This window comes from Argentina silus, assembly GCF_951799395.1.
Source record: "Argentina silus genome assembly, chromosome: 8".
In the NCBI taxonomy this organism is placed as follows: Eukaryota; Metazoa; Chordata; class Actinopteri; order Argentiniformes; family Argentinidae; genus Argentina; species Argentina silus.
The window spans coordinates 6,041,074-6,065,200 of record NC_139662.1 but is presented as its reverse complement, the minus strand read 5'-3'; the positions used below and the strand labels follow the sequence as shown (position 1 = coordinate 6,065,200).

General features: G+C 43.0%; 2 protein-coding genes across 5 annotated transcripts in view; both read right to left on the bottom strand.

The window, feature by feature from the left end:
* Positions 1-1,461: 1,461 nt before the first annotated feature.
* Positions 1,462-6,609, bottom strand: LOC310808193 (kazrin-A-like). Its single transcript, XM_083674947.1, has 6 exons — positions 6,477-6,609; positions 5,686-5,917; positions 5,418-5,519; positions 3,671-3,837; positions 3,047-3,188; positions 1,462-2,757 (listed from the first exon to the last, which is right to left on the bottom strand). Exons 1-6 carry the CDS (start codon positions 6,536-6,538, stop codon positions 2,599-2,601), a joined length of 864 nt encoding a protein of 287 aa, XP_083531073.1. The 5' UTR covers positions 6,539-6,609; the 3' UTR covers positions 1,462-2,598.
* A 194-nt stretch (positions 6,610-6,803) lies between these two features.
* Positions 6,804-24,127, bottom strand: part of kazna (kazrin, periplakin interacting protein a) — a 34,244-nt gene continuing 16,920 nt past the window's right edge. Inside the window, exons 2-9 of one of the 4 annotated variants that reach the window (XM_083674944.1) lie at positions 23,692-23,883; positions 15,832-15,968; positions 15,359-15,529; positions 14,790-14,873; positions 13,355-13,547; positions 12,980-13,116; positions 12,343-12,466; positions 6,804-7,023 (exon numbers count right to left, since the gene is read on the bottom strand). In XM_083674944.1, the coding sequence (XP_083531070.1) occupies positions 6,812-7,023; positions 12,343-12,466; positions 12,980-13,116; positions 13,355-13,547; positions 14,790-14,873; positions 15,359-15,529; positions 15,832-15,968; positions 23,692-23,883 (1,250 nt within the window). In that variant the 3' untranslated portion in view covers positions 6,804-6,811. Of the gene's footprint in view, positions 7,024-9,813; positions 12,467-12,942; positions 13,117-13,354; positions 13,548-14,789; positions 14,874-15,358; positions 15,530-15,831; positions 15,969-23,691; positions 23,884-24,127 lie in introns of those variants that run through there. The other 3 variants (XR_014554348.1, XM_083674945.1, XM_083674946.1) reach the window with 3 other exon arrangements.

Here is a 24,127-nt window from a genome sequence, read left to right as displayed (position 1 = left end):
ATAATTCGGTTTATTATATAAAAAGGAACCCAACTCAGGGTGTGTGTGTGTGTGTGTGTGTGTGTGTGTGTGTGTGTGTGTGTGTGTGTGTGTGTGTGAGAGAGAGAGAGAGAGAGAGAGAGAGAGAGAGAGAGAGAGAATCTGTCAACTCAGCTGTAGGTGACTTTATATTCACATTACCTGTAAAACAAAAAACACCCCAGCCCCTCAGCTTAATAACCTTGTCATTGGATTGTTCCTCGGCTGTTAAAGAACGTCCATAATTGTAAAGATTTAGTATTTCCCAATGTCTATCAAACATAACCTTTGAACTTGTATACAGAGGGAGAAAAGACTTGTCGTCACTGTGGCCGCCGATGCTATAGAGAGACATCCTGGATCATTTGAGCTGCCGTGATAGCCAACATAGCACACCAACAGATCACTGTGCTGTACCAGAATTACAAAAACATCAGTCTATAAACTATTACATTGTTTACCTATATTGCACTGTTGAAATAGGAGCATTAGAGCATCCTGTTCCGGAGGGTTTTCCTCCCCTCACACAATACCTTACACAATACCTCTTGTTCTTGTTCCTGTTGTTATGCAGTCTAGAGGCTGGAACTCAGACAGAAACGGGGTCAACCAGGGGTGTTATTACTCTTGACATGCAGCAGGCTTTTTTTTCTAGTAGAGAAATATGCCCAGAATCTCTGGGCTCGATTCCTAGTGTATGCCCCAGATCTATTTCATCTCTGCACACAGCCCAGAACAGGATTGAAGTTACTGTACAGGGCTAGTAATTTTTTATGATAACATGAACCAAAATCAGTTATGCTAGTGTGTGCAGTATAGTGTGCTTGTTTGTGGTTGTTGTTTGTTTACCTGGTCACAAGAGTAATGTGAACCCAAAAGAATGAGTAAGATTTCTATAGCCATCTCCTCTCATTCAATGTAATCATTTCCTCCATTGATCTTTATTTTACAGTTCATCTTCTCTACCCCATGTAAGTGTAAAATGTTCTCTTAATTTTCTGTTAAGTGAAAAAAAATAAAAGAAGTCAACTCCAGATGCACCAAACGTTCTTAACCGTCCAAATCTGCTCTGACCCAGGTGTGCTGACTGATGAATCCCACTTGATCATATATTGGAGGCGCGTGGGAACAAATCATGGATACGAAGAACAATAAGAAGAAATGTGTTCGTATATCGCTTCCTGCATGAGGCCCAATGTACAGTAAGTACGCTAAGTAAGCCTTCAGTATCTTCTGTTTCTGTAGCCTGAGGCAGCTTGATGTACAAGTAAACCCCCGGACAGGACACCAAGCACAAAAGAAAATGTTGACTCAGTGAATCCTATTCTCACCTTTTAACTATTCAATTGCTCCACAAATAATGTCTGGGTTATTTCTGATATACCTGAGAACAAAGCAGACATCCCATAATGATTAACCCACTTTATTAGGCAAAGAGTCGGAGCAAAAGAAGGCTTAGCCCCCATGATTCAGCACAGACACATTCAAAGCAGCCGGACAGAGGTTATCTCTGTTTGGGGGTGCGTCATTCCAGTGGAACCAGGTGAGGCAGTCATCCTGAATGAGAGGAGGAAGTGACATCATGTGTAATGAAGGTCAGAGGCAAACAGGAGAGGATGAGAGGTGACTCACTGCATACTGAGAAATCGGTCAACTGTTTTCTTGACCCCCTCAACTGTTACCTCCCTGCACTCAGCCCCCACACACTCCCCATGTTACTTCCTGATGAGTGGAACAGGTCAATGAGTTCTGAGTCATCTTTATTTCTTTCAGTAGAACCCCCAACCATACTCTTGAGTTATCTTTTTCCCCCCCATCTGGTGGTCGTCTTCGGAAGAACAATTCTCCATGTCAGGGATTGAGTACAATCTGTGCCATTTTTGCTGATTCTGATTATCTTTAATGTATCAAATGTCATTAGGTTGAGTTAATTTTGTTTAGACACAACAGTGTAAATTGACAAACAGAAAAAGACTATGAAACATACAGAATATTCCAGTAAAACATCAGTTCAAGTTTTTTTTTTTCTTTTTTTTTTTCAGTCATGTTCAAATGGAGAGTTGTTAAAACATTGGGATTGGATTAAACATCAAGAAAGACGTGTTATAAAATAGTGCTGAATCTTCATACATTTTACTCTTGTTTGAATTGTTCTTTCCTGTTATTTTCAGCTGAATCACCAAAGTACCCTGTACACAAACACGACCACAGGTCGTTTTCTTTATCTCATCTCATTGAGAAACAAACTGGTCGTCTAATGAAAAGAACAAAAAAACAAAACATCGCTGAGTCATTTCCTGCTTTAAAAAAAACTTTGCACATAATGCAAATAGAAAAATAAAAACTGATTTAGTTTGACATCAGTGTCCCCTGAAATGGGTCAGAAATACCAGTGAGTAAGCTGTTCTTACACTGGGACAAATGTTCCTTCCCTTCCAAAAAAGTGCATCATGACCAACAAATGATCATCTATAGAAAACTAAACGTCCCTCGTCCGGCTACCCACAAAGCACTATGTTCCTGTGCTATACTGTTGATTCAGACATCAGGAGACATCGGTGATGTTACATGTTGATGACCTCACACGTTGGTAACCTCGATGCCTGAGTAGTTGTGGATTGGGCTCCCCTCTGTCCTGGGCGGAGTCTCATTGCGAGACTCTCTCGGCAGGGAGCCATAGCTGCTATGACAACTCAAGTCCCGCCCACCGTGGGCTTTCGGACTGAACCCTAAAGGAGGCTGGGGAAAGGAGAAAAAGAAAAAGAAGTTTGTCCCAATATTCACAAATGTCCTTGTCTCCTTTGCTTAATAACAACTAATATGAACAGACTTGACAGGTAAAAGACAGTGTGGAGAAATATCCTGTCCTTTTTCTTATCAGGATACTGGAATTAAGAAAAGGAGACAAAGAGAGGAAGCTATTCTATTGTATTTGAGCACAGCCTAAGATCATCTCTTAGTCAGGATCTAACTCCTGGTCCTAGTTATACAGTGCGTGAAGTGGGGGATCATACCCACTGATGCCCACCTTGACGGCACGTCTGCGGAGGGAGCCCTCGTCGTCCGTGTGGCGGCTGGCAGAGCTGGCGGGCCTGCCCAGGGAGCTTTGACGCAGGAGTGTGGGCGACGTGCCCTGCCCCAGCCTCTCAGAGTCCTGCTGTAGGCCTGACCTGGGGGAGGTTACGGACCATTATTGACAACACTATTGACATATTATTGATTGATTATATGATTTATCTAGCACGTAATGAGAGCAAATCTTCCCATGGACCCTAGGGGGAGTAGCTGTGGGGATCCATATAAACAACTAATAGCCAATGGGGATCCATATAAACAACTCAAATTGAATACATTCCATGCTACATCTTATCTGACATATCTACAGTATCTTTTATACATAGTGATGTGCTTTATAGGCCTATCATATACAGTGCATGTAGTACACACACAAGTCCCCCATGAGGTGAAGGAATGTTGTCTAGCCCTCTCAGCACTGATAGTCATCAGTTTATCATATGATCATATGATCTACCCTGTTATGCTTCAACAACAGGCTCTTCTGTCTCTCTATTTAATGTAACTTGAGGGAGTTCTCTCTCTCTCTCCCCCACACACACACTCTCTCCCTCTCTCTCTCCCTCTCTTCCTTCACCTGGCAGAACTGACTAGGGTCTTCATCTCCTCAATGAGATGGCGACGAATCATGTGCTTGTTGCTGGGGATTCCTAATGCCGTTGCCATGGAATCAGTGTTGAAGGAGGGGTCAAGCACCATGACGGCACCGTGAACTCCACTGTTCTGGAGACTGTCTGCAAACTCCTGTACAGGGTGGGAAGAGGACCAAATAGTCTTCATAATTTTATTTTTATTATAATATAGATTTTATGCCAATGCACTCTCAAGAAACGTCTATATGAAAACAAGTGCATGTCTGAGAACATTCTCCATTCACTATCGGAAATAAATAGTGGGATAATATAATAATAATTAATTATATTAATTAGTGGTCTTGCTTCAGCAAGTCCAATTATTGTTATTGCTCATACTTATTGAATCTTATTCTTATTATTAGTGGACTTGCTTCAGTTGTTTGTCATTGTCTCAAGATAACAAAGTTTTGTTATCTTGAGATCTTGAGAAAATTATCCCATTATCTTGGGAAAACAAGATTTGTTGTCTCGAGATAATGACATAAATAACTCAAGATCACGAGAAAACAAAGAAAATTAACTTGTTATTACGGGAAAATTGAGTAAGACATATTTTATGAATACATGGCCTTTTCGGACTTCCCAGGGATGCTACTCCTCCTACATATTTTAATTATTCATTACATTATTTATTTTTTTCATACCATTTATGCTTTTTGCGCTGTACCACATTTTGCCTGAACTCCTGTTAATTCCTATGGCCATTTGTTCTGAATGGGGACATTTCAAATATATCCACTTTTTCATATTTTAAGCTTGACACGTCAATTAAACTTTAAAATGTGTAGACTCTATCTACAGTATCTATCTATATAACCTACTCATCTATCGATCTACAGTATCTATCATCTATCAGTTCATCCATCCATCCAACCAACCAACAAACCAACCAACCATTCATCCATCCACCCAACCCACCAATCAAACCATCTTTAACTGTATCCTCTACTAAAATAAGACTCACTTTTGTTCAACAACCCAGCAAATCTACCTATCGTCCAAAACATTTTTAAACCTTTTTCTACTACCAAAATATGACTTTGCAAGCCTGCAATGTTTGTTCTGGAAGTTATTTTTCTAGTTCAAACATGTTGAGGATATTAACAGGATACTGTATCAATTCAAACAAGCTTTTTCCCACTGCAAAAAGGTGCCTTAACCTTAGAACTAAGTAATCCCTGACTGACAATATTGACTTGAGGCTATTCAGATGAAAGCATATTTGATTTTGTATATAATTAACATAACTGTAGTCAGTAACGACAGAGATATACTATAAATAAAGGCTTTGGACAACAATGCATTGAACAATGTCCTGCCTCACTTTGCAGTAATCACATAGATGACTAGCTACCCAGAATAGCATACAAAAGTCCTCCCATTGGCTATCTCTAGAGCCATGGACAGTCTGGGATGGTGTTAATCAACCAGACTCCATTTCTCATACTACCCCATTTCAGCTTTAACTCTTACTGTACCAGTCCACATTCTGTCTGAAGTACTAATCCTCTGGGAAGGAACATTATTATGTTTTAATATGAGTAGACTTGAAATACATTTCAAATCATATTTTTGTATTATGCAAAGAATTAGGAAAATGTGAAATTGTCAGATATTATATCCCCATAGACTAACACATTTTACACACATGTTGTGTTATTGTAATGTACAGTATGTGTACAGCCCCACCTTCAGGTCAATGTCCCGGACCCACTTTATGACACGATGACACGTCCATACCACAGGATCTGAGTTCTGATGCTCACACTGAGCACGTCGTGCCTGAAGAGCCTGGAAGGTTGAGACACACACACACACACACACACACACACACACACACACACACACACACACACACACACACACACACACACACACACACACACACACACACACACGTTACTATGCATTGTTAAAATGTGTGTGCATGGATGAACACCACTTCCTTGGAACCCACCTCCTTGTCAAAGCTGAGCGTGTGCAGCAGATCGATGCCTAACAGCAGGCTGACCTGGTGGGCCTTCTTGGTGATATTGAGGAACCTCTCCAAGTCCCGGCGTGTCAAAGAGTTGAGCACACGCCCGTCCACCAGGTGTGTGTGGAAGGCCTGGGAGTACTGGGAAAGCCCCACGTCACTCAGCCAGGCCTTGGCCACCCAGTGGTGGTCCATGTCTGCAGCCTTGGACAATCTAGATTCGATTAGATAAATAATAATTAAACAAACATAAATAATAAATAAACATTTGGAATCTCAAAATGTTTGCTGATTCAAGGAGCTCTAAACAACAACTTAATAATAATATAACCACCCGAAACAGACTTGCAGTGTCTGACATTAGCTGTTGTGTTTCTACATGTGTGCACGATTTGAAGAGGCAGCCACCAGAGACAGATTGGTGAGTCCACTCCCCTAGAACACCCCTGGCCAATTGTAAACAAACCTAGGTAAACAAACCTAGACCCAACATTTTAGAGAGCACTTTTTGGAACCAAAACAGCATTTGTAAATTAACATGTTACATATTGCAGCTTTAAGCCTAAGGTAACATGATTGTGCCGGCTGTCACTGTTAACATGTGGTGTTGATGCAGTGTGTCACTGTTAGTCAAGTAGCCTACTGGTTGTGTTCATGTGTGACCAGCAGATAATACCAAATGACAATCACCTGTGTTCATGAGTCAGATATGATATCCATTGCAAATTCATATTTGTACTTTGTTTGGTAATAACTGGACTGTAGTATCTCACCCCTTCCCGTTCTCAGCGTCCCTGTAGTCCTCTATGGCCAGGCGGAGCTTCCTGCGGTGCATAGAGCTGTTGACCCCTAACCCTAGCTCCACGTCCTCATCTGTCAGTCCCAGCAGCACCTGTACAGGGCCCCAACCACACTGCTTGCCTTACACTGTCATGTCATGTCAACACACAGGAAATCTGAAATGGCCTCTCAGCGTTTGGGATGAAATTATTCTTGGTGTTCCTGTTACGCCCAATAGAAACATTTTGCAAGTAAATAATGGCAAAAGAGTATGATTTGTTACTTACTAAATAGTGCATGGCTTAAGCCACATATATTACAATTTGGTTCATACCTTCCCACTCTTGACATTGTCCGAGCAGGTACGGATATACATGGGCATCGCCATGACAACCTCCAGCCACGCCTGCACGGTACCCGCCCTCCACTGCGACATGGGCATGGTCCGTGCAAGCTCCACCTGCTGGAGGCGGTCCAACTGATCCTCCCCGTCGGATAGGCTGAGACTGAGGCGGGTAGGGCTTGAGAGACTGTCTGAGTCTGGATAGGTGGGCGAGGGGGGAGAGATATAAGTAGGGGGTTTGAAGGTGGGGTGGTGGCACTTTGTATTGTGTGTAACCAAGGAACAAAACTAGACTATGTATAAAATTAGACTACTATAAAAACAAGGCAGTCAGCTCTTTCTCTACTGCTTGACTCTTATTGATAAGACAAAGGAGCTATTAATGACATTGCGACAACACTTTGGCCTCATGACAGCTTTTGTGTGAACCCAGGCCTCAAGACAGTTTGCAAACAAACTCTATCACCAGTGTCAAACAAAGTTATTAGCTATTTATAAAATCTGTCAAACAAGCAGCTGTTCAACACAATTTGACCATTAGAAGTTAATTGGAGTCAATCTGTCAATATTATCCTGCAAGAACAGACGCTTGATAACAGAGAGGGGCAGCCATCTAAAAATGTCATACTGTAGCTACTGTTATAATGAAGGTGATTACTTAGTTATAAATGTAATTGTGTAAGTAAAGACTGTCCTGGGAATGTTTTATTATGACTAACCATGTCAATACTTGGATAAAGAAAGATACTTCACAACAATATGATCACATTTCACAGGTCTTGTTTGAGCCACGGTGACAAATTGTTAAACATTTACCAGCAGGTGGCAGTCTAAGGCTTCTTTTGCAGGAACTACTGTAACTGTAATGGCATTTCCCACTACTTTTTACATTTGTGTAAAGGGTATTATAAAACGTTTGATTGTCCTGTTATTCAACAGAGAGTGTTGGGTTGTCATACATGTTTTTCTCTCTGCCTATCTAGTAGGCACCATCTGGATAAACTATGATGATGATGATGCTGATGATGTTGACGCCGATGATGACGACACTGATGATGACGATGATGATGACGACAATGATGATGATGACGATGATGATGATGATGATGAACGATTACATTTTACCTTCCTGCTTTAAATAGCTTTGTTAAATGGTCCACTCAACCACATACTCTAAGCTCTTTTCAGTCCTGCTGGGAAATTGCTTGCATTACAGAATGACGTATAATCACAGTACATTGTGAATAAGAGCTTAGTTATGTCCCAAGGTACGGATGTAATAATGAGACAATTGTCCTGCAGGTTTTTTAAAAGGCCCTTCATTCTCTATTGCTGCTTTGATTCCGCACTTATCGTGTTGGAACAATAAAGATATGCAAACAGTGAAACACAAACCCTGTAGCCTACTATCAGCACAGAACAGGTGTTTTGAATCTCAGTGGGTGTTTGGCAGCATAGAACAACAGGTAGCCTATTCATTCTGCCAATGCTTTTCTTCACCATCTCTCTCTTTCTTCTTTTGTTTTTCCCTGTTGCATCTATAGAAACAACAACCCTGGAGGCTTCAGTAGCTAGCCAAGAAAAATTTAGATTTGGGGGAATAAATTCACAACATCCAGACGTGGCATAGTCATTGTAGTGTTTGGCGCTTGTAAACAGCCTACTAATGGGTCAAGGAAAGTTCAAATTGGAAGCTTCACCAAACTTCAGCAGACACTTACAGTACAGTTTCAGCTCCATAAGAGTGGCTCAAACTAAATGTGTTCATTGGCTATGGGCAGAATCATTCCCATTGGAGTGGGGAGTGTGTGTTTAAGTGAGTTTCTAAGAGGAGCAGTAGAGCGAGTGTCCGTTGGGACCATGCTATGGTCCAGATGGCTGCTTCAGTTTAACGAACATGGAGGAGAGCCAAAGAGGGCACTACCACCACCACCACCACCAACAACTCAAACCAACAGTCTTGAGCATCCAAAGAATGACCATTTAAAGAGTGACCTGTTGCTCTGGAGACCGGCCAGTCTGTCAGCACAGTGGAGCATGTTCCTCTGAGAATCTAGTCCCTCACATTTTGTGGTTCTAAAGACTCGTCAGAAGAGGGCCAAATGTTTTAAAACAGTCACAGTAACTTTTGGTCTGGGTAGCATGATGGACATCATAGGAAAGACATCAAGTAGCCTTTCAGACAAAATGATCCCCCTGTAAATGTGGCATACATATATCCATTGGTCCTTTCACCTACAGTAGATTAACGTGTGTTATTGAAAATAAAATAAAAACACATGGCAATGCATGACAATTACATCACCTGAGGTGCTTGGGGTTACATTCTGTGGTGTATCAAAATTCAAACATTGGTCAACTTGAAGCAGGGCTGGATTCGAAATGGGCATTTCCTTAATGTTGTCAGTAGGAGTCTGCACACACAGTCTGCAACCCAACTTGATAGCACTGATTTTGGAAGGTGAATGTGATTTGGTATACCAATAGACATTTGTGACATAGGGTGCTTCCTGGGTTACATGACTGTGATGAGAGTCCTGGGAGGGTCAGACAGGGGGGGGCGGGGGCAGTATTATAGAGGTTAGTGGTCAGGGGAGTGTGTTATTGACATTGTTGCTCACATGTGGGCTGTGTTCCAACAATCTCAAAGGACTTCATTTCCTCGTCTCCTCTCCTTCATATCCACTGATCCAAAAGGCTTTGATAAATGACAGCAATGTCAACGTTTTGGCCAAGAGTAGGGTTCAGAGTTTTCCATCACCACATGACCTGACCAAGAAAAACTCTTGGCCCTATCCATGAGGCAAAGGAGTGGAGGAGAGGAAACCATTTAAGAGAGTTGGGACATGACCCTGTTACAGATGGACTCCGCTGGCTGAGGGAAGCTGCCACTCGTGTGGAGAAGATGGCAGCCCCCCAGCATGAGGGGAGGAATTAGGATTAAAGCCATACCACAACAAACAAACATACACACAAACACAGGGAAGAGAGGACGGCCACATGGAAATTCAGTGTTATTGATTTTATTTTAAAATAATCTTTTGTCATTTAGATCTTTAGCATATTTGTTGACATGCCGTTTAAAATTTCAACTTCACTATCCTCCAGTTCTAAACATCTCTAGTCCTCACCGCCTCAATTGAGACCTATTATTTTACTTTAAATAAAACTCTTTACTAGTAATTCAATTTCAGTAATGTTTTCCTCATTTACAAAACGGAAAATATTTGCAGTGAAATGAGAGGGAATTTTGTTGCAACATAAAATGATATGGGCATCTGATATGATGTTGCAGGAGAGATTATATAATGTAGATATTTGGTTTAAGGGCCCTAGTAATTTATTCAATATATGCAAAATGTACTCATAACACTCTCTAAGCATTCATAAAGGCTTATGTCAGTTTATGTACACAACCACATATTGCCACAAGGTAGGCCTAAGAGTTGAGTTACCAACCTGTGGTTGTTGACATAAGGTTGCTTTGAGTGAGTTGCAAATGTAGGGTCCCTAGACTAAAGTTCTACCCATAATCTTCCTGCTTATGAGGACCTCTCTGTCATGAAGCAGCATGAGTCATTATCATGTGCGTTCCTATCACTCTCCATACTGTTACAGCTAAGATGGAAAGTAGAGTACAGTATGTTTGCCAGTAGTAGCTCATGTCAGGATAGAGAAAACTTATTTCTGTGAGACAAGGCAGACTGTAAAATAGGTCTCCCCTGGAAAAACGCAATTAACCTTTGGCACCTACTTAATTGCTTTTTCAAGCGACGACTTGAACCCCAAATCTGACTCCTGGTTTTCAGTCTAACAGCGGGGTCAGGGGTTAAGGTGTGTGCATTTGTTTCAGCTTGATTAGCCTGGCTAAATCTGTTTTTTAACCCAAGGGCAGCTGCTCATCATAAATACTTGAATTCTCTCCCGTACCGCACACATTATGATGAAACCCAAGGCTTAACGACAAACTCATTGCATGCTGTTCTCAGTAGACAAGAGAGCCGTAATGGTGTGGTACAGTAGCTATGCAGTGGACCCTGTGGTTTAAACATGAAATACTGTAGCTCACACACATTAGGAAAATGCACAGAGCAAGAGGCCCCTAAATATTCATATGCAGCCTGGGTAACATACAGTACAAACTACAAGGAATTACTTTTCAATAGACTATAAATCATCCATGAACCAGTATCCGCTCTGTTCGAATTTGATTGATTTCATGAATCATGATTTTTTCAAACAATTCAATTTCTAATTAGAGCCATGTTCATGTCAATTTAGAACAATAAGGTTTTCTACCTTGTTTTGGAGTTACTGATTTGTAGCTATTTCTTGTTTCCCTCCCAACACTGTGATAATCCTTGCAATTACAATAAGATTAAAACTCCAGAGCCAGTTTGCTCTCTGGAAGCGGTTGAAATGTTGGATTTAATCTCTCTGACCTTTTCGGAAACCATTGGAATATGAATTTGAGTGTGTCCTCCAGGTGAGATATATAATTTTGATTATTCCCCCAGTCCTTTCTTTAAATAACCCTAACCCTAACCCTAACCCTAACCCTATTTAATGAAAGGAGGTTGACCTAGTATTGCCCATGTCTCAATATCTATGAAAGTCCTAAAATGTTAAACTAATATCATAGGACCATCCTCCCTAATTCCTTTTGACTTAACAGGTAGAGAAATGTCTCTTTCCATGATCAGAGAAAGAGGTTGCGCAAACCTACTGAGATTTTAGTGATGATATGCATTTGTTTATTTTTTTAGGTCAGATTTTTGGATGATATGAGTATGCTGCGAATTTTTGACACCCGATTACAGTCTGCACGTTGCCTAGAGGAAACCGTTCTTCAAAGGGGGAGGGGCCAAGGAAATGGGGAATGGACCAAGCAGGACAATGAGGGGGAGTTTAAGTTAAAGAAATCAGGGAAAGGGAAAAAATTGATGAAAAAAAAGGCATTCAGGACAAAAAAGACATTTACAAGCACAAAGTGCACAATGACTGTTATTTACAGATACAGCAGTCCTTCAAGTTTCCAGTTATCGAAAACAAAACTTTCAATTATAAAGACAATTAAAAGAATCAAAACACAGCCACTATTTTACTTTCGGCAGATACAATAAACATATCCACACGGAAGGATTCCTCGGCTGTGGTTATACTGTCCACTCTATTTACAGTACTGTACATATACAGATGCAATTTGCTTGTAATGTTTACACTTCAGCGAAGCAAGACACGCCTCAGGCTTCTCACATGGCCTCGGACCATGAACACTCCACGCACACACACTTTCATGCACCTCACATCCAAACACGCACACGCACACGCACACGCACACGCACACGCACACGCACACACACACACACACACACACACACACACACACACACACACACACACACACACACACACACACACAGACACTCTTGGCCACACAGGTCCACAGGTGGACTCTTAGCCACCTGTTTACCAGTCTGCATCCTCCTCTATGTAATAATCGGGAGTTGAAGTACCATCAAACAGGCCTGGGTCCATTGACTTGCGCTGCTTGCCCCGGGCGAACACACGTGACAGAGATCCCAGGCCCATCTTCTCTTTCTTCTTCTTACGCTTCTGGTCCTCCAGATCCTCTAGCGACTGCAGATAGAAGGACACAGAGATCAGAGAGGAGGAGGATGAAGAGACACAGAGAACAGAGAGATTATGACACAGCTGGCAAAGTGAGTGGGGGCAAGTGAGAGGGAGGGGGGAGGGAGAGATAGACAGAGAGGACAGGGACGAAGTGATACTGTATGAGCCAATCAGGTATGAGGCTATTATCTCATTGCAACGCTTTTATCTACTTAACAGAACCTTAAGAAATACACTCAAAGAACTGATCGGAGCCACAACTGTTAAAATATTTTAAACATTATAAACATCTCTCCTCATTCACAACCCAACTCCAAGTAACTGCCTGAAATAAAAAAACACATATTAAAACAACACAAAGTACTTTTAAAAGTCACAGTCTGGATCTTCTGGCTAAACTCCTCCCTCGAACAACAACAGCACAAGAGAAACAAACTTTGAGTCAGTTAGAGAAAGAGTAAAATTGCGAAGGAGTTGATTACTTGGAGGGATGCGGCGGTGACTGTGAGCAGCTCTTACATTGCAGAGAGAATGTGTCCGGTGGCGGGGGGAGTTGATGTCGCTGGGGGTGGAGGATCGGTCTCCCTCCAGGGCTGAGGCATCCGAGATGATGGAGGGCTGGCGGGAGTGACATGGGCTCACCCGCACTGCAGCCACTGGACAGGAAGGGATGGATGGTGGAAAATAGGTTTCAAAAGGTTGAAGAGGGATTCAATGCCAGATTCATGAAAGGCTGTTGGTTTTACCTTCCCATTTGTTTACACATATGATTATTTTTTCCCCCCCGAGTGATGCATGTGAGTGTGTTATTGGTGGCAGTGAGTTAGAGTGGTAGTGTCTGGATCTGTGTGTGTGTGTGTGTGTGTGTGTGTGTGTATGTCTGTGTTGTCCTACCTTGTCTGTCGGTGGGGTGACCTGTGTGAACGTGGTAGAGGGTCTGCTGACTCTGTCTGATGGCTGCGGTAAGGGGCAGGTCCGCATGCATTACCCACTCCTGGTTGTTGCCGTTGATGACCGTTTCTGTGGGCATGGCCAGAGAGTGGCGCTTGGGCACATCCTTGGTCAGGGTTGCTAAGGACTGTTTCGCCTTAGGAAGGCAGACACACACACACACACACACAGAAACACACACTCAGACCATCATCCTATTCAGCATGTTACAATTAAAATGTGCGTGTGTGACTGTTGCTGTTGGTGTGTGTACTCTATGTATGTGTGTGTGTGTGTGTATTCTATGTATGTGTGTGTGTGTGTGTGTGTGTGTGAGTGTGTGTGTGTCTGTTTGGGGGGGGGGGGGGGGGTCCATTACAGTATTGTCACTGTTGTGTGGGTTTTTGTTTTCTCTTGGGCTTTGTCGTCTGTCTGTGTCTCATGAAAAATGCAGCTGTATCTGTGTTCCTCTTTGTTGTGTGAAATATCTCCCTAGCGCTTCTGATGTAGCGCTGAGATATGGACAGGAGCTGGAGGAGGTGTTTACTGCCAACACACAGGGATAGAGAGATAGTGAGTGTGTATGTGTGTGTGTGTGTGTGTGTGTGTGAGAGAGAGAGAGAGAGAGAGAGAGAGAGGGAGGGGGGGAACTGATGGGAATAATGAGGCTGTTACATAAGTTTAGTGACTACATCTGCTCCATGGGGCTCTGCCACAAAGCCACATATCATCTCCTGGACGCACAATAGGGAGTGTGAGCCTTAGGAGGAGAGGAAAGAAGAGAGAGAATGTGTGTGTTTGTTCAAATGTTTTTATGTTCTCGTATTTTTTTAAACATTTTGTAATTGTAATGTGTGTGTGTGTGTGTGTGTGTGTGTGTGTGTGTGTATGTGCGTGTCTTTCTCAAGGTCAGAAAGTGTCTTCACAATACTGTCATGCCAGGCAGCAAGTTACAATCAACACAATCATTATTATCACCATCACCATCATAATCCTCATTACCAATACTACAACCAACAACCTTCATAACCCATTCACAATCCTTAGACATGCAGGAGAGACAACTCACAACCCCAAAAGTCAAACCGTAAACCTATTTGGTAGATTATGCTGTTAGTTTACACCTAACAAGGCATATTCATTGATTATTCATTTCCCAACAATTAGACTTGCTCTCCTCCTTCTGACCTCAATCAACATGAGAAGAACAGATTAGACACATTCAAATCATCCACAAATCAACTCCAAAGGGACCATTCCTGCAGTAAGTTACAACGATTAGCATCAACCAGGGTTAGTGATACACATGCATACGGACTCCCACACAGATCAAGAAGTCCACACAGATCAAGGTGGGAGCTTCAGGAGAGGGTGAGACGTCGAGCAGGGCCTTTCTTACCGCCATGACCCTAGGAGAGGACTCCCTGTCGATGGGGCGTTCAAACACCCTGTACTCCATTCTCTGTGACACACAGTTACTAATCTGAGGGGGAGACAGGGAGGGAACACAAGAACGCACGCACACACACACACGCACGCACGCACTCACGCACACACACACACACACACACACACACACACACACACACACACACACACACACACACACACACACATACATACACACACACACACACACACACACAAACAGGCATACGCATGTACGCACACATGCACACGCACACGCACACACGCACACGTGCGCACAGACACACACACACAGACACACACTGAGGGTCTGCTTTTCACCATGTGTGATTATACTGTAGAGAGTCCAGTGGTCATCCACAAACCAACAGCATGGATGGCTAAATCAAACCTCTGGGTTTGGATTCTGGCTGGCTAGTCCTCAATGTTTCTCAGTCTAACCTGTGAACATGCCCTCTACAAATCTTTGGCTCATCGTGGACAGTTTCCTGCGTAGGTATAGTACAGTATGTGTGTTTTTGTCAGTTTTTTTGTGCTCACCATGGCCAGCTCTGCCTCCAGCTCCTTAATCCTGTTCTCCTTAAGGTCAAGTTGGGAGCGCAGTGCTCCTGCGTGCTCAGTGGCCTCCTTGGTCTGCCGCCGCAGGTCCCACTTCTCTCTTTCTAACAGATCCTTCTCCTTAGCCAGTGCCTTCACCGCATCCTCACTCTCCTGATGAAGAGACAAGGAGAGAGAGAGAGAGAGAGAGAGATAAAGAGAGAGAGGGAGGGAGAGAGAGAAAACATTCACTCATTTAGCCAACCTAAGACACAAGAAAAAACACTTGTGATGGGTGTCATATCAAATGTATAAAATGCAATATTATGCAGTATGTACTGTATGACACAGGGTGTGTACTGTCTGCCATGCAAGCTTTATTTTCTGTGTGTGTGTGTGTGTGTGTGTGTGTGTGTGTGTGTGCGTGTGTGTGTGTGTGTGTGTGTGTGTATTTGTGTGCATGTGTGTGTGTCTACTTTTCTGTGCTGTTCGTAGTTGCGGATGAAGTCTCGGAGCTGCTCCTCTCTGCTCTCCAGCGTTGCGTAGAGCTGCTGCATCTGGTTGACTAGATCTGCCTTCTCCGCCTTCAAACGCTTCCGGTCCGCCTTCATCGCTATGGAGGAAATTAAGGAGAGGGAGTTACCCATACAGATCCTATACACTGTAGATGTTCTATGTACATTGATTTCTATGGTGTTTTTGACATCACCACAGGAAGGTTGTGACACACTGAAACCTAAACTACACAGGTGGTACTCCAGGTCCTATGATTGTACCGATCCTTATGGGTAGTTTATTCAGTAGGAAGATACTCACTGCTTCGGTTCACGGAATATTATTTTTCAAAATCAGTATATTGTCTTGGGGTCACTTTAAATGGGACGATTTAGGTACAGTGAACATAATATACAGTATCTAGTATGAAAACACAATCAGCATTTCTACTTTTACACTTGAAACGGCAAAATATTCAATAAATGCAATACAGTACAGTTGGTAGAGTACTCTTAAAAGCACTATATGGAAAGCTGAGCTCCTTTGACACCCTTGCTTTTGCATGACAGCTTCTTGATGGAGGGATAAATTAGAGATGAACTGTCACATCAATCTCTTCCCCACCTCCTAGTTACCTGGAGTGAGGTGGAGACAGGTGCACCCTCTCTCTCTGCCACTTAACCCACATATACTGGATCAGCTTCGATACAGTATACAGTACAGTAACCATTAGTTCTTGACATACCCTCTCTCTCTCTGTCTGTCTGTCTGTCTTTGTCACTTCCTGCTCTCTCTCTCTCTCTCTCTCTCTCTCTCTCTCTGTCTCTCTTCAATCTAACCACATCTCTTCTCTTCCCCTTCCTCTTGGTCCATACTCTACCATTTCCTCTCCTTTTCTCTTTTCTTTCAGAAGTCCTTAAATCCTTATGCTCACTCATTTGTTACATTTCCTTTCTCTTGCTGTCTATCTTTCCCTAATATCTTGCTATGTCCTCTAACTATCTGTCCTCCCCGCTCTCTAGCTCCCTCTCTTTTTCTTTCTCCTTGTCTCTCGATCCCCCCTATCTCTTCCTCTCTCCTTGTCTCTATCCCCCTCTCTCTGTCAGAGCCAAACCTCCAGCTGGGCATCATTAATTAACTTCCATTACAGACACGGTAATTGAGCGACGTTCACAGCCTGCATCTGGGGAGTCCGCTCGGACACAACAAACCGACTTTTCCAAGGACAGATCACTCTCTGTCACCCCCTCCCTTTCAAACCCTTCTCCAGGAGAGAAATGGCTATGCCAAAGTGATGTACGAGCCAACTGAACAGAGAGCAAGGACAAAGCAAGCCCCTCATTGGCCGAGGGAGACAGGAAGCTCCTCTGCAGCTGACGCAGGAAGTGATATCAAAGCCCCTCTGGGTTTGAGTGATATGGCCTAGCCATCTAGCACCTGGAACCTTTTGTCAACAAAACCTCCATCTATGTCTCTCTCAAGCAAGACCTTGTTGATTGTAACAGTGCATGTCGGGTGGTGCATTCATAAACAGTACTGGGGGTAGTAGTGAGAGTGTAGGGCTTTTTGCTAAGCTGGACAGGTGAGATTGAAAACGGAAGGGTTGTCTCTTTTTTGACAGCCGTATTAATGACTCCTCTATTCTCGAAAGCTCCGAGGGCTTGTCCAAGTCTGCCGCCTTCTAAAAAGTCATTACCAGATAAGATGGGGAACCACCAGGGAACCAAACAGACCTGGAGCTAATGTTGTGTGTAGTGAGTTTGAGGACAAAATGGTGTTGGAGAAGCTTGATGGTACAGTAATGGGGGTGCCTTTTTACACACTCTATCTTTGTGTGTGTGTGTGTGTGTGTGTGTGTGTGTGTGTGTGTGTGTGTGTGTGTTTCAGCTCAAGGGCATCCCAGGTAACAGCAGGAGTGAGAGGAGTCACACACACATAAAACACGAATGCACCATCCCCAGCATTACACAGACCAATCTAACCATCTACCTATTCATCATTGTCTGCAAAACATGAGCATAAGTGCTTTTCAACGATACGAAGCGAATTCTCTCTGAAAGCTGTCGCTGTAGAGCTTTCATACAGTGTATTGTGAGCTGATAGCGCACTAAAAGCCTGATACTTTCTCTGCAGTGCACCTGGAGTGGTTGGAGAGGTGGTGTGGAGTGGCTTCATTCATTAGTGTATGTTAGGAACATCATGTTCCGACAGGAGCTCTCTGTGACTGGAGTGCCTCTTACTTCCTGTGTCCTCCAACTAAACCAGATCGAGTGGGAGGCCAGACTGGGGATTGGAAGGACATGAATGATTGTGGGTTCTTGTTGATTTCTATACAGTTTGTTAGTGGGCAAACACAGGATTTCTGTGGCCATGGTAAAGCCTGCTTGGGATACAAGTCGTAGGAATTTTTAGGAGGTAATATGAGATGTCTGTGTGCAACATAACATACAGAATAGAAAAGTGACAAAAAGTCGATTTAGTCTATGAATGAACTTTCTCTCTGCTGCAATGTCAAGTCTTTATTTTCATTCAGCTCACATGCAGTCCTTGAAGGTTTGTTCAACTAGAGCACGCTAAATCCAATTCCAATATTCTGGTGGTCTGGGACACAATATTATAGCATACAATAACACCACCTAGGCTCACACTATAACACACAATGACTGTATTGTTGCTACTGTAGAAACGTTTCTACAGTACAAACACAGTTACTGTACAACATATATCTACTGTATAATATTGAACTGTCATTAAGCCATTGGATTTAGCCACAATTCATTCAAGTGTATAAAAACCTCTCACACCAGAGTTTTCATTCAAATCTGTTATTTTTATTTTCTTCTATTATTCTATGAAGCCGTTTTCTTCATTAAAATATATCTCTTCATTATCTATCCCTCTACACTGGAATCAAAGGCATTATCAGACTACAATGCAGTTAGAGAGTACTGTATTTCCACATTACTATTTGTCTGAAAAATCCACTTCATATCCCCTCTTCAAACAGATACAGGTGCACCACAGAGAAGGCTTTTAGTGTGCCATCATCTCCAAACACAAGTGGGGGAGCGAACAAAATGACAAAGTTTCATTGGCCACATCTGTCTTGTAGAATGAACAGCCTCGTTAAAGGGCCACTCACATCCTCTTGATATCAATATGTGCGCAAGCGAGTTATACACATAAGGATTAACCCTACATATGGATCTAGATCTCATATGGCTGGTGGAGAGAGAAATCGGACGACGGCAATGAGATGCTAGTATGAGGAATGGTATTAAACATGTATCAAATACATTCCATTCCATCCATTACAGTGAGCCCATCCTCTGATTTGTCCCTCGATCTGCCTCGAGGTTTATGGATTTTGTACACAAGTTAACAACCAGAGAACTAAATACTTCTCAGACTACTCAGTATGTTGATGTCATGGTCCACTGTACATGGTGGGGTTACTGTAAAAGCCAACAGCTCTGTCATGACATGAATTGTAACATTTAACCACAAGCTCCCAGGTTGACCTTTGACCCATCCCTGCTGCAGGAATTGTGTAGTTCTTAACGAGGGAGCTAGGGCAACCAGGGGAGCAACCATTAAACATGGATCAAACACTGCTCATTGATGGGCCAGAGGCCTTAGATATGTCTGTGTGAAGAACAGCAGCACAGGCACTTCGGTGGAGAAGCGGAGACTTTGATCCAGAGTAAGATAGAGATGTAAAAAACTCAAATAAAGTCAGACATACAGTAGACATATCATTTTATACTGAATATTTTGAACAGTAAATTGTGGTTATCCAATTGCTGTGTAAATACTGCATAGACAACCAAAAAGTGGTAACTTAATAAATAAATAAATAAATAAATACCTCTCATTGAATTTCAACACACACACTCTGTTTGCAGAGCATAGTTGACAACTTGGTAGCTGGCTTTTACTGAATCCTCTCAATAAGTACACAGAGTGTGATTGATGTACAATCTATATCTGGTCAGTTTCTATAGTCAGACCAGGTAAGTGATTTAATAGATATAGTTCACCCTCAGTGGCACTTGTTTCTTGATTCTAGCTTCTCAGGTCTTATTACTCTGCCTATCCTCTCTGCAGCTAGAATGACTCTCCTTAATGAGGAGGGGGGGTCAAGCTGAACTAGTTAGGCTAGTGTGCCTCATTATACTGAGCTGTAACTAATGGAACTTCTAGAAAGTTAATAAGCCGACTCGTTAAAGAGGACCGTGGTCATAAACCCACTGGATTGATTCTGATTGGTTGATTGGTTGTTCTCTTGGATGAGGATTGGTGGACAAATGTACCATATGCAACCACTGGGTGCCACTGTGAACCTAAACACGACCTCGCTGGAGACCAATGGTTTGTATAGATTAAACAATTAGAGAGCAAAACCACTAATTAATAATACTTTCATGTAACAGCTGCCAGAAGCAGAGAAATAAATCACTTGGACGTTTGGAGCATATTAGCCAGGCACCATGCAAGTTTTCCCGTCTTAAAATTCAATTGGAGTCTTTTTGAAAGGAGCCTTTATTTATTAAAACATCTAAAAGTGTAAATAATTGAATGTGATCTGGTTAAATGTTCCAATAAAAGCATGTGTGTGTGTGTGTGTGTGTGTGTGTGTGTGTGTGTGTGTGTGTGTGTGTGTCTGTCTAGAGTATGTGTGGAGTATACTGTATATACTGTATATAGTCTACTGTATGTGTATGTGTGTGTGTGTGTGTGTGTGTGTGCGTGCGTGCGTGTGTGTGTGTGTGTGTGTGTGTGTGTGTGTGTGTGTGTGTGTGTGTGTGTGTGTATTCTGAGGGGGCTGAGTAGCTTTCAGAGCACGTTGTAGCGTGAAAGAGCAGTAAATGCACTCGGCAGACTATGCTTTGATGATACATTTCCGTCTGAGGCTTTCATTTCTGGCTGTACTGACTCGGAATTCCAGGGAGATAGTCATTAGGCACTCTGGCAATGGCAAATTAAAAACTGGCAGCGTTTACAAACTACACTTTGAATAACTGATTTTAAATACACATAACTTGTTTTGTGGGAAATTGTGCAACTTGTGGGACTCGCATACACTTATAAAGCTTTAAGAGTCCAGCTGCAGTATCTGGTGAGGTCATTGTTGTTCTAAGACCTAAGAGTGGCTCTCATTTCTGTTATTGTAGGCTAGGCCATGTAATGGCTTCCTTTCCTTATTACCTTTCCTTATGGCCTTTCCTTAAGCTGCATCATACTCTGCCCTTCTTTCTGCCCACCTCCTGCCAGTTCCAGTGTCCACAGGCATCACAACAAACCTGCAATTGCGAGCGAGTGGCAATTACCCACCAACACAATTACAATGCTCAGTCCGATGATGGGCATGTAGTGGGAGTGAGAACAGGCCTTCACACTGAGAAGGCTGTACCAGAGCCATAATCAATGAGGGAAAGAAACAATGAGAGGGAGAGGGAGAGGGAGAGGGAGAGGGAGAGGGAGAGAAAGAGAGAGTGGTTTAGAGGGGTGAGTAGATCTGAAGTTGCCTCGTTCCACTCCGACTCTGGGATATGAAGTCATCACAAAATGAGTGGGGGCGATGCTGCCAGAGACTTAAAAAAGCGGGGATGCAACAGACTAGAAGAATAGAGCATGTTGGGATAGAGTGAAGTACACAGTAAAAAATCTAAATCCAAACCAAAGACATTACAGAGAAGGGAGGAAAACATTACACTGCAGAGTTGAAAGGACTAAAGAGCGAAAGCGGGAACGACACCTGCCACTTTGCCGTGCCACTCACACAGTGCCCTACTGGATGGTTGTTGTCAGTGCAGGGTAGGCCCATCGTATCACCTTGTTTGCATTGCATTGTACCCCCGTCCCCATCCGTCCATCCAGTAGGGCCCTGTGTGAGTGGAGTCCATTGTGCCCTTTTCTTCCATGTGTTTGTGCACAGCCCTGTCCTACAGTACTTATTCGACCGTGCTCGGAAAAACAAAACTGCAAAGTGTCACATCAACGTGAGGAGTGGAATAATCAAAGTCCCTGTGGGAGCGTATGCTATCCAAACTTCAGGCTCATTCTTCCCATCTGGTGGGTTGTTTACAATATGCCAGCCTCGCAAAATCAAGTTAAATCAAACAGAATCGACACGTTGCCTCGACTCATTTTATGCTTCCCGCCAGAAGGTAGCTACTTCAGACCAACTGGTCTCAGGTTGGAGGAACTAATGAGTTATCTTGTAGGGCTATGCTACACCACTCAGCTAGCCAAGGTAGCAGTGCGAACATGGGAGCAAGCGCTAATGACCTATGTGAACATGGGGCTGAGATGAAAAAGTTGCTGTTCTTTTAATGAAAGAGGATGAAACCAAGAAAGAGGGCTTTTTTTTAGCATTTTAGGGTAACGCTGCCAACAGCTAATATCGGAGTGCATTGTGGTATATGAGGAGACTAGGTTCTAAATAGAAGCCAACCTTCTGTTGAGGAGAAACGTTTTAACGTGTTTGTCACAGTGGGGTTGCCATGGTTTCAGTGTTGTCAGTAGACTCACTCCGATGCAGCATTGGCCCCTCTATAGGTTCACTCTCCTGGATTTAGCAACTGTAGGCCTCTTTCAAAACAAACCCACGCACTATAATTATCCCTGCTACTCCTTGTTAGTATTCAAAATCAGTGGAAGAGAGAGAGAGAGAGAGAGAGAGAGAGAGAGAGAGAGAGAGAGAGAGAGAGAGAGAGAGAGAGAGACAAAATGAGGGAGAGAGATAGAGAGCCTTCCTGCATTTACGGAAAACAACCAGCGCAACAACAACAATTAACGACACAAACAAGTAAATGAGACAAAATGAGTTGACAGATGTGTTTCCAGATTTGGCATGGATATGGCTGAAAGTGGTGCTGGGGACGATTCCAACATGGCAACCCTCCCACTAGGGACCAGACTGGGAGTGCTAATGCCGCAAATGCTAAAAACTCCTCTGGCCTTGTGTTAAGGGCCTCTAGTGAAATTAATCAATTAAGTGGAAATATTACTAATGTTTAATTTGGCTTAAAGTTCCAAATCTCACACAAAAAGTCACAAGCCGTGATAGTTTCGACGACTTGCCTTTGGTTGGAGTAGGATGACGTGGAGTTACTTTCATATCAACCAAACATCAACAATTGAGTCCAAGGTCATAACAGACTCTGAACTCATGTATTTTTACCTGCACTTACAGAAGCCTATAGACTATGTGTGAGCAACAAACGTACTCCCACATCACTGCCACTTCTGTCCCTATCAATGATGGGGGCTACTCCCAAGTAATGAAAACAAATTGATATTAATTAAGTGATGACAACCAGCGATTTCCTTTTGTCCTCCCATACAGTGAAGCTTGATTTGTAGAGCAAAGCCTCCCCTGCTTATCTCTCTAGACTTCGTAAGCTACACAAAGCCACTCTTAATTCATCTTTCATTACTTGTAATTATTTTCATTGCTTTCATTACTTGAGTGCTTGCTGGGGTCAGTTCACTGCAAAGCAAACGTCATAAAAAGAGTTCACAATCTAGTTTCTCTAGAGTTGTTGCAGTCTACAGTCAAACAAAGATCCCACAATGGTAATATCTGAAGCTGGTCTGGTATTTTAGTTTTCTATTTCTTGCCGTTCTATTCTTCTCAACAGTGTAGGCTAAATCTTTTTTAAATGAAATACCACAGAGATGATGGTCTCCACCTCGTGTGTGTGTGTGTGTGTGTGTGTGTGTGTGTGTGTGTGTGTGTGTGTGTGTGTGTGTGTGTAACATCTGCACTATCATCTGTGTTTGTCCATACACATCATTCCGCACTGTAGTGTACACTCCACTATTGACCCACTCACCCTGCAGTGCCTCCTTGGCACGGTCCAGTTCCTGCTCCTTCTGGGCAAGCTGCACTCTGAGCTCGGTGGCAGAGAGCACGTCTGCCGAGCAGCCCCCCTGGGTCTCCTCCAGGTCCTTACTCAACATGTCCTTCATCTGCCTCAGCAGGTGCACCTCCTCCTGGAGCTGGGCCACCTCCTCACGCAGCAACACTACAGGTAGGGGGGAGGAGAGAGAGATGTTCCATTGGTTATCGGAATTAAAGGTGCAACCCATGCATTTTCATGTAGTTCCCCACACAGCAGTCGAGGAGTAGGAGGAGGAGGAGGAGAGTATGGTAATTGTTATTGAAATGATCACTGGTATATAAAACTGAACTGTTTGGTTACTGTACATAGGGAGAGAGGGAGAAAGGGGGAGGGATGTTATGGTTCAATTTGTTATCCAAATTAAAGG